This window comes from Aulonocara sp. 'chitande type north' Nkhata Bay, linkage group LG10 (genome assembly GCF_057382095.1).
Source record: "Aulonocara sp. 'chitande type north' Nkhata Bay isolate Kocher_YH1m ecotype deep benthic linkage group LG10, A_spYH_male_GT1.1, whole genome shotgun sequence".
Classification (NCBI taxonomy): Eukaryota; Metazoa; Chordata; class Actinopteri; order Cichliformes; family Cichlidae; genus Aulonocara; species Aulonocara sp. 'chitande type north' Nkhata Bay.
Genome location: NC_141353.1, coordinates 20,218,166 through 20,232,601, shown reverse-complemented (window position 1 = coordinate 20,232,601; position 14,436 = coordinate 20,218,166). Strand labels below are relative to the sequence as shown.

Genomic DNA, 14,436 nt, shown 5'->3' with positions numbered 1-14,436 from the left:
GAGAACATGTGGCCATGTCACTCCTGGTCCGATTTAGTGCTCAGCTCAGATAAAATAATTATCGTGGGTGATTTTAACATCCACGTATATATGCTAAAAATGACAGCCTTAACATGGCATTTAATCTGTTTTTAGACTCAATTGGCTTCTCTCAAAATATAAAAGAACCCACCCACCACTTTATTCACATTCCAGATCTTGTTTTAGCATATGGCATAGAAACTAAACATTTAAGTGCTTCCTGAAAACCCTCTCTTATCTGATCATTTCCTGATAACATTTAAATATACAATAATTGATTACACAGCAGTGGGGAGTAGATTTCATCATGGTAGATGTCTTTCTGAAAGTGCTGTAACTGAGTTTAAGAATATAATCTGATGTTATCATCTAAAATGCCCTGAACCAACACAGAGCAGAGTAGCTACCTGAACACTAGTCCAACAGAGGTTGATTATCTTGTTTATAATTTTACCTCCTCACTACCTATGACGATACTGTAGCTCCTGTGAAAAATAGTGCATCAAATCAGAAGTACTTGCTGTCATGCCATAATTTTCAAACACAAAGCTTAAAGCAGATACCTTGTAAGCTAGAGAGGAAATGGTGTGTCACAAGTTTAGAAGATCATCATTTAGCCTGGAGAAATAAACTACTGATTTATGAAAAAAGCCTTCCATGAAGCTAGAACATCTTACTACTCATCACTAATTGAAGAAAATCAGAACCCTAGTTTTCTCTTCAGCACTGTAGCCAGGCTGACAAAAGGTCAGAGTTCTGTTGAGCAAACCATTCTTTTAACATTAACTAGTAATGACTTCATGAACTTCTTCACAAATAAAATTTTAACCATTACAGAAAAAAATTACTGATAATCATCTCATAGATATAACATTATCTGTAGCTTCTTTCAGTACGATTGATAGTTATTTTCTCCAAACCATCAACGTGTCTTTTAGACCCCATTCCTACAAAACTGCTTAAAGAAGTCCTGGCATTAATTAATGCTTCAATCTTAAATATGATCAACCTATCGCTAATAATCGGCTATGTACCACATGCCTTCAAGCTGGCAGTAATTTAAATGTTGCTTAAAAAGCCATGTCTTTACCCAGCAGTCTTAGCTAATTATAGGCCAAACTCTAACCTTCCTTTCATATCAAAAATCCTTGAAAGAGTAGTTGTCAATCAGCTAACAGAGTTAGCTGTTTCAGTCAAGAGTTTCAGTCAGGTTTCAGAGCTCATTACAGCACAGAAACAGCTTTAGTGAAGGTTTCAAATAATCAGGCCCCATCTTATCTTAATGACCTTGTAGTACCATATCACCCCATTAGACCACTTCGCTATTGCACTGCAGGCTTACTTGTTGAATGGGAGGCAGAGCCTTCAGTTTTCAAGTCCCTTTTCTATAGAACCAGTTTGGATTCGGGAGACAGACACTATCTCTACTTTTAAGATTAGATATAAAAACGTTCCTTTTTGCTAAAGTACATAGTTAGAGCTTGATCAGGTAACCCTGAATCCTCCCTTAGTTATGCTGCAATAGGTGTATATTCCTGGGGGATTCCCATGATGAGTATTTCTTCTTCAGTCACCTTTCTCACCCATAGAACTCTCATAGAAATCTCTGGCTCTCTTCCACAGCATGTCTTTTATCATGTCTTCCTTCTCTCACCCCAACCGGTCTTGGCAGATGGCCGCCCCTCACTGGGCCTGGTTCTGCCGCAGGCTTTTTCCTGTTAAAACTGAGTTTTTTCTTCACATTGTCGCCAAAGTGCTTGCTCATAGGGGGGGGGGGGGGGGGGGGGTGTCACATGACTGTTGAATTCTTCTCTGTATGTATTATTGTAGAATCTACTGTACAATGTAAAGCACCTTGAGGCGGCTGTTGTTGTGATTTGGCACTGTATAGATAAAATTGAATTGAAATCTTAAAACAGAAGTATGTATTTACATTTGTGTATATTGAACTGAACAATTCAAAGAGAAGTGGTAAATGTAGTAAATATAAAAAGAAAACAAACACACAAGCAGTGTTAAGAAAATTGGAAAGACACAATTAGTTGCTGAAATTGTCTATTACCATAACACCAGTTAATAAGTCTTACAAATAAGGTAATAAATATAAAAGAGATTAACAAGTAAATAAACATATTAGTACTCACAATTGCTTCATAAATATTCAGATTAAAATATGTGATGCACGTTAAACATCCTTAATTGCTTGTTGAAATCTTGTTAAGCTTTCTGTTGTGCTGGTACAGTAGAATAAGGCAGCCTGTCAGGATTGTAAGTAATTTCTTTTCCACAAGGAGTCACTGCTAAGCTTCACAATGACAATCAAGTATTTAGGAGTATGAAGGGTCTTCACCAGACAAATAATTGAGAGAAGAAAGCCATTACCAAAAACAGTTATGATATAGGCAAAACAGAGGCAGACAAAATAATGCCTAAATCTCAAATCATTTTGATTTTAACCCTGATATTATTATCAGAGGTGGATAGTAACGAGTTAAATTTACTCCGTTACATTTACTTGTGTAAGTTTTTGAAAAAAATGTACTTTTAAAGTACCTTTTTTGCACGATACTTTTTACTTTTACTTGAGTACATTTATGAAGAAGAAACGGTACTTTTACTCCGCTACATTTGCAAAATTCGACTCGTTACTTAAAAAAAAAAAATTAGTTTAACACATTAGCTAGGACAGTGGAGTTTCCGGTACTTTTTTACCAATGAGATGTGGCCATGCAGTCACATGACCAGTTTGAAACTGTGGCGGGCAGAGCAGCCCAAGCATTTCAAAGTAGCGGACACACGGAAACAGTGTTGCCAACTTAGCGACTTTGTCGCTATATTTAGCAAGTTTTCTCCTGCCTCCTCCTGTGTTTTATGTTTTACAGAGACGTGGCTCTGTGAGGACATCCCGGACAGCGCGCTAAAGCTGGAGGGCTTTCATCTGCTGCGCGCGGACCGGCAGGCCTCTCTCTCTGGTAAGACCAAAGGTGGAGGTGTGTGCTTCTACATTAATAGTGGCTGGTGCACAGACGTAACAGTGATTGCTCAGCACTGCTCTTCCTCTCTGGAATACCTTTTTATTCACTGCAAACCGTTTTATTGTCCGCGGGAGTTTGCTTCATTCATCCTGGCCGCTGTTTACATCCCGCCAGATGCGGACGCGCAGGCAGCTCAGTGCGCACTCGCGGAGCAGATACTGCACATGGAGCAGACATTCCCGGACTCTCTCATTATTGCTCTTGGGGACTTTAACAAAGCCGATCTGAGCCATGAGCTTCCCAAATACAAGCAGTATATTAAATGCCCGACCAGAGAGGAGAGGACATTAGACCACTGTTACAGCACGATCAGCGGGGCCTATCGTGCGGTGCCCCGCGCTTCACTCTGACTTTCTGACCACGTCATGATCCACCTGATCCCCGCGTACAGACAGAGGCTGAAGCTCTCCAAACCTGTCGTGTGGACCAAAAAACTGTGGAGCAACGAGGCTGTGGAGGAGCTTCGCACGTGTTTGGAATCTACGGACTGGGACTCAATGAAGGCTGCTTCTAACAGCTTGGACGAGTTTACGGACACTGTCACCTCCTATATCCACTTCTGTGAGGACAGCATTGTGCCATCACGCACCAGGGTGAGTTATAACAATGACAAACCCTGGTTTACTCCTAAACTCAAAAGCTGTGGCTGGAAAAGAGAAAGGCGTTCACAAGCGGAGACAGGGACTGCTACAGAGAGGCCAAGTACAGGTTCACTAAAGAAGTGGACATTGCTAAACACCAGCACTCTGAGAAGATGCAGCAGCAGATCTCAGAGAATGACTCGGCCTCTGTGTGGAAAGGTTTTAGGAATATCACCAACTACAAGCCTAAAACCCCCCACTCCACTGATGACTTGCTCTTAGCCAACACCCTCAACGACTTTTACTGCCGTTTTGACGAGCCATCAGGCAGCCTTCACACCTCCAACGGCCCCAACAATAGAGACACTTTGGACACTCATTCCCCCACCTCTCCCCCCTCCATAGAGCCATCACCACCTTCAATCACTTCACCTACAACACCCCCCTCCTCACCCCACACAAAAGAGGATTTCACACCACCTCCTCCCACCACAACTCTTCATATTCATGAAGCAGATGTGAGGAAGCAGATGTGAGTCTGAATGAAAAAGCTCACGGCCCAGACGGTGTGTCTCCTGCCACCCTCAGACACTGTGCAAACGAGTTGGCCCCAGTGTTTTCTGGCATTTTCAACTCCTCTCTGCAGGCATGTCATGTGCCTGCCTGCTTCAAGTCCTCCACCATAATCCCTGTCCCCAAGAAACCTAGGATCACTGGACTAAATGACTACAGACCCGTGGCTCTGACATCTGTGGTCATGAAGTCATTTGAGCGCCTGGTTCTCTCCTATCTCAAGACCCTCACGGCCCCCCTCCTGGATCCCCTGCAGTTTGCATACAGAGCCAACAGGTCTGTAGATGACGCAATCAACATGGCCCTACACTTCATCCTGCAGCATCTGGACTCTCCAGGAACCTACGCCAGGATCCTGTTTGTGGACTTCAGCTCTGCCTTCAACACCATCCTTCCAGACCATCTCCGAGGCAAGCTTTCCCAGATGAATGTGCCTGATCCCATCTGCCGGTGGATCACTGACTTCCTGACGGACAGGAAGCAGCATGTGAGGCTGGGAAAGAATGTCTCGGACTCCCGGACCATCAGCACCGGCTCCCCTCAGGGCTGTGTTCTTTCTCCTCTGCTCTTCTCCCTGTACACCAACTGCTGCACCTCCACCCACCAGTCTGTCAAGCTAATCAAGTTTGCAGATGACACCACCGTTATTGGACTCATCTCGGACAGGGATGAGTCTGCCTACAGGAGGGAGGTTGAACGTTTGGTGTCCTGGTGCAGCCACAACAACCTGGTGCTGAATGCCCAGAAGACAGTGGAGATTATTGTGGACTTCAGGAAGCACACAGCTCCACTCCCCCCCATCATCCTGTCTGACACCCCCATCACCTCTGTGGACTCATTCCGCTTCCTGGGTACCACCATCACCCAGGACCTGAAGTGGGAGCCCACCATCACCTCCGTCATCAAGAAAGCCCAGCAGAGGATGTACTTCCTGAGGCAGCTGAAGAAATTCAACCTGCCAACACGGACGATGATGCAATTCTACACTGCAATCATCGAGTCCATCCTCACCTCCTCCATCACCGTGTGGTACGCTGGAGCAACTATCAGGGACAAACAGAGACTGCAGCGTGTTTTGCGCTCTGCTGAGAAGGTGATTGGCTGCAGACTCCCATCTCTGCAGGACCTGTACACCTCCAGGACACTGGGGCGTGCAGCTCGGATCTCAGCTGACCCTTCTCACCCTGGACACAGTCTGTTTGACCTGCTCCCCTCAGGCAGGAGGCTCCGGTCCATTCGCACCAGAACCTCTCGCCATAAGAACAGTTTCTTCCCCTCTGCTGTTGGACACATGAACAATAACCGTATGACTGTTCCCACCACTAACACATGACCCTACGCTGTGTTCACTGCATCATTCCATGTTTAGCACTGATCATCATCATCATCACCACCTGCACTCATGTATATATCATGTATATATCTATCTACTTAGCACTTTTAATTCTTGTTCTTATTTTATATTTTTATGACAGTATGTTTGCACTGAAGCACCGCAGCAATTTCCTAATGTTGTAAACCTGCTCAACATTTGGCAATAAACCCTTTCTGATTCTGATTCTGATTTTCAGACCCCTTAGCGACTTTTTTTTTTCCTAAAAAGCGACTAGCGACAAATCTGGCGACTTTTTCTGGTGTTATTGGAGACTTATTTATGACGACTTTTTGACGTGAAAGGGCATGTTGCTCTTACTCTCAACAAGCAGCGGTGCTGCCGTGGGCACCTCGCCCGTGCTAAAGCGCTCACGGGCGGAGGATAGTCCTCCCTCAGCTGCAGGCAGTGTTGCCAACTCCTCAGTAAGGAAAATCGCTATTGGTTGTCCTAAAAGTCGCTAGAAGTCGCTAAATGACGTCATCACCTAATTTGCATAATTGATCATGCTAATGTAATTGTAACCTACGCTGTTGGAGAGAGAAGAGACATAAAGTGAGCAAAAAACGTCCTAAATGCATTTAGAATTTATTTAGAACTACAAATTAAATTTCTTTTTGCAATTATTGTTTTTAATGTCACAACTATTGTTTTTAATGTCACAATTCCAACTCTGCTCCTTTATCCGGGCTTCGACCGGCAAAAATGACAAATAGGCACTCTGGTGGAGTTACTTTATGTGTGTGTGTGTGTGTGTATTTATAAGTAGTTTTAAACCTTGTGATCCACAAAACAGCATAACAGTAAAAGAAGAACTGACTGCGTTACAGTCAGTGTGGGAGCAGCGGCTTCGCTCATGCGCGGTTCATTTGCAGTTTGGACGCACAGGTGTGAACATCTCCTGCAGCCAGTGTTGCCAACTTAGCAGTCTGCATTAAGCTGGGCAAACACTGTGCAATTTTTTTTCAGTCACGTTATTCAGCTCCTCAAACTGTACAATTAAATCACAAAGGTTAGAAGTTCATAGGTCACGATGCAGGGTCTCACACGGCCTGATGCTCTGATGCGACCTGAGTGCTCAAACTGTGCGTCCATAACATGAAGCTTATCATACAAAATCTGTCCCTCGCTCTCCCTCTCTGTCTTTTACTCACACAGACACACACACACCATCAACTTTGCTAAATTATTAATGAAAAACATTGACCAGGCAGCTGTGATTGAGCAGCAATGTCCATCCAACTCTTTTCGTGGTTGTTGTAGTCGTGATAATTTTGTGAGGCCACATTGAAAAGCCTCGGATACGGAAGCGTAGAGCTGCCACCCAGGCAAAAGAAAAACAGAGCTATATCACGTTATAACGTGAAAAGTATATTGTTCTAACAATATACCTTTCACATTTGAACAATATAATATCACGTTATTACAATATAAATATTATATTGTACGAACGTGATATTATATTCTTCAAATGTGAAAGGTATATTGCACGAACATGAAAAGTATATTGTTAGAACAATAAACTTTTAATGTTATAACGTGATATAGCTCTATTTTTCTTTTGCCTGGGTGGCAGCTCTACGCTTACGTACTCGGATGAGCTAGCCTCATCCTACAAGTTGTGCCTCTCTTGTGTCCAGATCACACGCTGCGCTGCCGTGCTGCTCCACCTTTTCACTTTCATTTCTGTGTTTGTGCGTGCGCAGTTTGAGAGGCTGCGTTGAGGGGCGACAGGATTTCAAACAGGTTTGATTATCATGCGACCATACGATTGATGATTGGGAGCTGGTCGTGAGGTGTTAACTGCTTTTCGTTATCCCATGTACACGGTGCACACACGATTAAGGCAAAACTCGGGCCGATCCCCAAAACGGTTGCGCGACTGAAAAATCGGCTCAAAATGGGCCAAAAATCGCACAGTGTATGGCCAGCTTTTGGAGGCTAGCTCCAAACAAACATCCACAGCTTGGCAGTGTATACAGCACTATAATGACCAGACCTAATTCTTTTGAAAACCATACATCTTTCCACAGGTCTCAACTTCATCAGACATCACCTAGACTCAGAGCTGGATAAGGCCAGCACAAACAGCGGCCTATTCGACGAAGATGATGCATCCATGGGGTCGGGAAAGCCAGAAGCAGGGGAGCTGGAGAGGTACCTTTCATGTCCATTCACTGGAGGTATGGATCTATTGCATGGCTTTCCTGACATCAAGAAGCTGTCGATCAAAGTCAATACTGCTCTTCCTGCATCTGGAGCTTGTGAAGGACTTCTTAGTCATGCAGGACGCCTGTTCACTGCTAAACAGTTAGAGCTTCACAGAAAGAACCTTGAGAGCAAACTGCTGCTGAAGCTTAACCATCACCTCACTGAGTGAAGAAATGGCACATTTTTGCTAAATATGGAGAATGCACACCCATATAATTTATGGTAAACTGAGCTGCCTTGTATGAAGATATGTTGAAGATGCCTCGTTCTAACGTTTTCTCTGAGGCTGCTGTGCCATTTGGAGCAAAGATGAATATAAAGTTTACAGCATATCTTGTCACTGGAAATTGTTTGCACTGATACATACATTTTACTTTACTGATAAAATCCTATCTCTCAAATCCTCACTCCCCCTAGTGGTGAGCCCTGCTCTCACTGGAGAATGTACTTCAACTTTTCATCAGTTTGAGCCAGTGTCACTTTGTACACTTAAGCAAATTGTCAAGCAACTGAAAATTACTAGTTCTGCATATGAACCTCTTCCGTCTCGCATTGTGAAGGACGGCTTTGATGTAATTGGGCCCAGTATTCTATTTTTAATGAACTCATCATTGTCTTCTGGCTATGTTCCCTCTGTTTTTAAACATGCTATAGTGCAACCTGTTCTTAAAAAAAGATGTCTTGATCATTGTGATTTCGTTAATTATAGGCCGATATCCAAACTTCCGTTCCTCTCTAAAATCCTAGAGAAGATAGTTCTCTCACAACTCCAGGCTTACCTGGATGCACATGACATCTGTGATAAATTTCAATCTGGTTTTAAACCACGCCGCAGCACTGAAACAGCTTTGCTGAGAGTCCTTAATGATCTTCTCTTAATTACTGATTCAGGGCATTCTGCTGTATTAGTCTTATTGGATTTGTCCTCAGCCTTTGACATGGTTGACCATATTATTTTATTAACAAGGTTAGAATGCACTGTGGGCATTCGGGGCGAAGCCCTTAATTGGTTCAAATCATACCTTTTGAACAGGTCTTTCTCCGTTACCTTGGGTACTTATTCTTCCTCAACTGCATCCTTATGCTGTGGTGTGCCCCAAGGCTCTGTGCTTGGCCCTATGTTATTCTCATTATATATGCTCCCCCTAGGCTTAATCTTTGAAAAATATAACATTTCTTATCACCTCTATGCCGATGATATACAGATTTATTTTCAATTAGATGATGACGACATTGCTTCTTCGTTGCACTGCTTCCTCGAGTGCATGAGAGAAGTCAGAGAATGGCTTTCAGACAATTCCCTTATCCTGAACGAAAAGAAAACGGAGATTGTGGTGTTTGGCAACCATATCCCTAGGGGCCTATCAGCTGATACCTTTGGTTCCTTTGCCACTTCTTTCTCTGACTCAGTTAGTGACCTAGGGGTTCTGCTGGACAGCTCTTTCAAATTTAACAAACAAGTGTCTTCAGTAATCAAATCTAGCTTCTACCAACTGCGCCTTATTGCTAAGGCTAAGCACTATGTCCCTCATGAAGATCTTGAAAAGCTCATTCATGCTTTTGTGACTTCTAGATTGGATTACTGTAATTACCTCTACTTTGGTTTTCACTCCGCTCTCCTTCACAGACTTCAGCTTGTCCAGAATGCTGCGGCTCGCCTTCTGACTGGCACTAGAAAGCATGCCTCTATCACCCCAGTTCTTATTGAGTTGCATTGGCTACCCATAAAATATCGCATTGAATTTAAAATATTGTTGCTCACTTTTAGAATTATAAATGATTTAGCCCCTCGTTATCTTGTCGATCTTCTTAGTTTATATGTCCCGGGGCGAGCCCTCAGGTCTTCAGCCCAATTACTCCTGGCTCAGCCTAGATCTAGACTTAAATCGAGGGGTGACCGTGCTTTTGCCCTGGTTGCACCGAATCTGTGGAACAACCTTCCTATCGCTATCCGTGCGTCAGACTCCGTTTTATCTTTTAAATCCCGTTTAAAAACTCATTTATTCAACATAGCTTTTCATCTAGTTAGCGTCCCTGTTTTATACTTGGTTCAATTTCTTATTTATGTACTTTATCTTTTAGCTATATCTGTTCTTAGTAACTTTGTTCTTATATTCCCTTTTATTGTTGTATAATTAGTACCCTTAACCTGATGACATGTGGTACTTTGTTAATAGTCTTTTATTTATTGTCTTAATTTTCCTGTTTTTATTGTAAAGCACTTTGGTGTACCACTGGTCTTTTAAATGTGCTATACAAATAAAGTTGTATTGTATTGTTTATATATTTATATTATTTACTATAGGTATTGGTGAAAAAAGCTTTATGTTGTGAAAAACTGAAATCTGGAAGTTAGAATTGTTGTGCCTTATTTTGTTGATGTTTTTACATATATTCCTTTTGAAAATGGTAAAATTTGTATATTTATTTATTTTTGTTTGTCTGATAACATTTATTTAAAAAATAAATCAGACTTTTCAAACAGTTACTCGCTACTTGAGTAGTCTTTTCGCCAAGTACTTTTTTACTCTTACTTGAGTAACTTTTTTGACGACTACTTTTCACCTTTACTTGAGTAATAATATTTTAAAGTAATGCTACTCTTACTTGAGTACAATTTTGGATACTCGACCCACCTCTGATTATACACTTATTACTTCCTTTCAGTGTTGAGATGGTTGACTTGTATCTTCTTTCCACTACATAAAAATCTTTCATCTCTATCCCTTGACTCAGCCCTTTAAAAGGTAAATTAATACAGTGATGCAATATAAGTGCCCCCTCACATAATCATGATTAAAAACTGTTGCACCTTTGCCGATAGAGCAATTGTTCCAAACATTTTTATTTAGATGAAAACATTTTCAATTTAATTATTATAATTATGGTTGTAAACTTACTTAACATTTTTATTTTACAGACACTGGAATCAATACTTCACTTAAAGTAAATATAGAAAATATTTTTTTCTTTCATTTGCTTTGCATTTCAATTTACAATAATAATAAAAACATAAGCAGATAATCTGATGGAGAAATTCAGAGAAAATTTCCCCATCAGAAATTTTTGAGAAAAAGAAAAATTTGATGCTTTTTCTCAAACCAAAAGACAGTTCAGTCAGAACTGCAATTTGTGTCATGCATAATTTCATATTTAAATTCTACTTCTCAACACTCTTAACAACAGTCCACAACATATTATGAAACACTTGGCTTTACTGGTATAATTTATGGCTATTGCACTGTATTACAAATGAGTAAGCTAATTTCAATATGTTATTCTATAACACTCCTCTACGATTTAATACAGCAGTGATTACAAGGTCTTGTTTTTGCTTTCATGCGATTGAGATAAGTTCTTTTGCAAAGCTTCTTAACTGCATTCATCACTTCTTCTGTCTTCAAAGCATATACAATCGGATCGAGCAAAGCTGGTATTGTGAGTGTCAATGTGGAATTTATCATTCTGGCATTAGGATCAATGTAGGAGGCCCTTGCAGCTATGTTAGTGATTCCAATTGGCAAGAAGAAAATGACCACAAGGATCAGGTGAGAAGTACAAGTTTTTAATGCTCTGAGTCGCTCCTCTCTTGACGTAGTCCTGCTCAATGCTATGAAAATACAGACATATGTGGCTATTATGAATATAAGAGGAATGATGATAAGTATAGCAACAAGTGCAGATGCCATGTTGTAATTTAAAGATGTATCATTACAAGCCAGACGATAAACTGGTCCGTGATCACAGAAAAAGCTGTTAACCACCAAAGATCTACAGAATGAGAGACGATTAACAAGCCCAACCATGGTTGCTATTACACTCACTAAAAAAATCCATACAAACAGCAGAATTGCAGTAATTGATTGTTCAGTCACAATACTATGATACCTTAAAGGGAAACAAATGGCTATAAGTCTGTCATATGCCATAGTGACAAGTGTCCATGACTGCACACTTGCAAAGAAAATAACAAAGAACATATAACTTAAACAGGCGTCATAGAGGATGTATCTCCTGTCAAACAGAAACGTATCTAAGACTTTTGGGATGAGAGCTGTGCTCCCACACAAATCTGTCAAAGCCATGTTGAACACAATCATGTATTTAGGAGTATGAAGAGTCTTCACCAGTGAAATAAGTGAGAGAAGAAAACCATTACCCAAAACAGTCATGATGTAGACAAAACACAGGAAGGCATAGAAATACCTAATATGAGGGATGTTGGAAAACCCACTGAGATAAAATTTTGCAGGGCGAACAAATGTGTTATTAAACATGGTAGTGGTTTTATCTTCTGTTCCCATTGCAAATATTTGTTTCCCTAAACATAATAACAGTAGAATAGAATAAAGCATAATGAGTTACTTGATTGTTGCTGTGTAAAAAAACTAAATTCACCCGCGAAGACAGAGCATTGCACAAGTGGGTTATACTGTGAAAGATGTGCCGCTTATATATTACCTCTATCACTGTGTGACAGTTGGAAATTCAGGTAGGTGTGCCTCTTTCTATCAGAGTTTATATCATCAATATGATGGCGTAACTGTTTAAGAGCACTGAATCATTAATGAAAAATGCTTAAAACAGCACTGGAAGAAGTAAAAAGTTTTAAGTGTCTTAACCCTCCTGCCATCCTTTAAAAAACTCACACCCATCACCCTAGGGACCATTCTCAGCCACGCCATAAAAAGACCATATATCCATATTTTATTCCACTTTAAATTAGCCAACCTTGTAAAACTACTTCTCCCTGAAATATTCATGTAAAGTTTTAATTATATTTTCGTTGTTTTAACCCTTCAAATCCCAGTGTTATTACATGAGCGCCCTGTGTTATAAGCCCCAAAAACCAAAAAACGAAACTAAATATTTCCACAAAAAACCAGTTGAAGTAATATGTGATTGTCATTATAAGTAGGCCTTTAGATGGACCAAAGATTGGCACCAACATACATTTTGACCTGCCATTATTTTTTTTGCATTTTTTTTGCAATTTAAAAATTAAAACTTCAAGGCCTTGAGTCTTCATTGACATCCAAGAAAAGAAGAAAAAATAAAATCATATGATGATAATTTGGGGTTGAAAAATAGCGTTTATAATGGAAGTCAATGGGCAGAAAATGGTCCCCAGGGTGATGGGTGTGGGGATTTCTGCTGCTCAGCCATTTTAGGCTGATTTAAGGAATTCACACTGGAATATTAACATTGACAGGTAAAAACTATCCTGTGGCAAGTTTGGTTATATTCCACTGAACACAGTGGAAATGGCAGCCATTTAACACATAGCAGTGGCACAAAAAGGTCCCAAGAAGGCAGGAAGGTTAAACTAAATTGTGTCTGAGTTTTTTTAAACAAGCAAAATTTGAATTGAAGCCACTAAGAGCTTTTAATGCTCTTTGTTTGTGTGTGGAAGGCTGATGGGGACACTCAAGTTTGTAAATGCAATAATTCGTACCATAGGTGCATCTACTAAAATCTCAGATAAGTTTGAATCTCAGTGACCTTGACCTCAAAGTCAAGGTCATGTAATGACCCCACGTTTCAATGTCTGAGGCAGGCCACAATGAGTGATTTGGTCTTTCAGATTGTGTTGATCTACTTGGATGATCTATTCGTGTTTTCAACAATATTCCAGGATCACCTTGTGAGAGTCTCTTCTCAAGGTAAAGGTTGAAAAATGCCATTTCCTCCGGCTCAAGTTCAAGTTTCTCGGTCATGAAGTGTTGGCTCAGGGGATAAGCACTGATCCTGACAAGATAAGCGCTGTGGCAAAATGGCCCAACCGCAGTACTGTGATAGAGCTAAGTTTTTTGGAATTTTGCAGTTAGTATAAGAGATTTATTGAGGGCTTTTTCCAAACTGCAGGGCCACTCCATGATGTAGTGAATGTCTGCGTTAAGAAGACCAGTCATGGCAGGGCTAAACAGCTTTTTGCTTCAGCCTGGATGTCACAGTGCTTACAAGCTTTTGAATTACTTAAGGAAAAGTTGACTAGTGCCCCTGTTCTAGGCTATGCTTCGTTCTCCAGAGGCCTGGTAATGAACTAATCATTTGATTCAGGTTTGTTGACCCAGGGTGATATCTAAAACCTTCAGGACACCGGCCTTTGAGGCCTGGAATTGCCCAAACCTGCTGTACACACTCCAGCCTCGTCCCCTTCTACCGAAGTGTTGAGGAAGAGCCAGAGGAAGAGGCCCAGGGACAGCCAGGCTGTACTTCAGTTTCTAAAAGACCAGGTGGAAAGAGAGGAAGAGAGAGAGAGACAGGCGCTGACTAGGGAGGAAGAGAGGGAGAGGGCAGCTACTGAAAGGGCAGACCGATATCTATCACTGTTTGAAAAACTTGTCGAAAAATTTTAAATAAAGCAATTTGGAATGCAAGCATGCTGATCCACACAGGTATGCACACATGGGTATTCACAGACGCGGACTAAAGCTTTCTTGGCTTTAAGACATGCATGCGCTCAAAGCACACTGTGCGCTGTCTATCTTGCGTGCTGCACAATATTGTTTATTATTTAGTAAATATTGATATCTATGACTAGCTAGTTTATTGTGATGGTGCTTTGTTTTCTCTATTATTATGTTGCTCTTTGTTGTTTGCTGTCTCCTCTGTTTGTTTTTTTTGTTTGTTTTTTTTTTTT

General features: G+C 41.0%; 1 protein-coding gene across 1 annotated transcript; it reads right to left on the bottom strand.

Annotated features, from left to right (window-relative positions):
* Nucleotides 1–11,086: 11,086 nt before the first annotated feature.
* On the bottom strand, nt 11,087–12,097 carry LOC147320757 (olfactory receptor 8G17-like). Its single transcript, XM_086307502.1, has one exon. It carries the CDS (start codon nt 12,095–12,097, stop codon nt 11,087–11,089), a length of 1,011 nt encoding a protein of 336 aa, XP_086163628.1.
* Between the last annotated feature and the right edge of the window lie 2,339 nt (nt 12,098–14,436).

Excerpts from the sequence above, each read along its gene's own strand:
- LOC147320757 (XM_086307502.1), bottom strand. The coding sequence starts at position 12,097 with ATGGGAACAGAAGATAAAACCACTACCATGTTTAATAACACATTTGTT.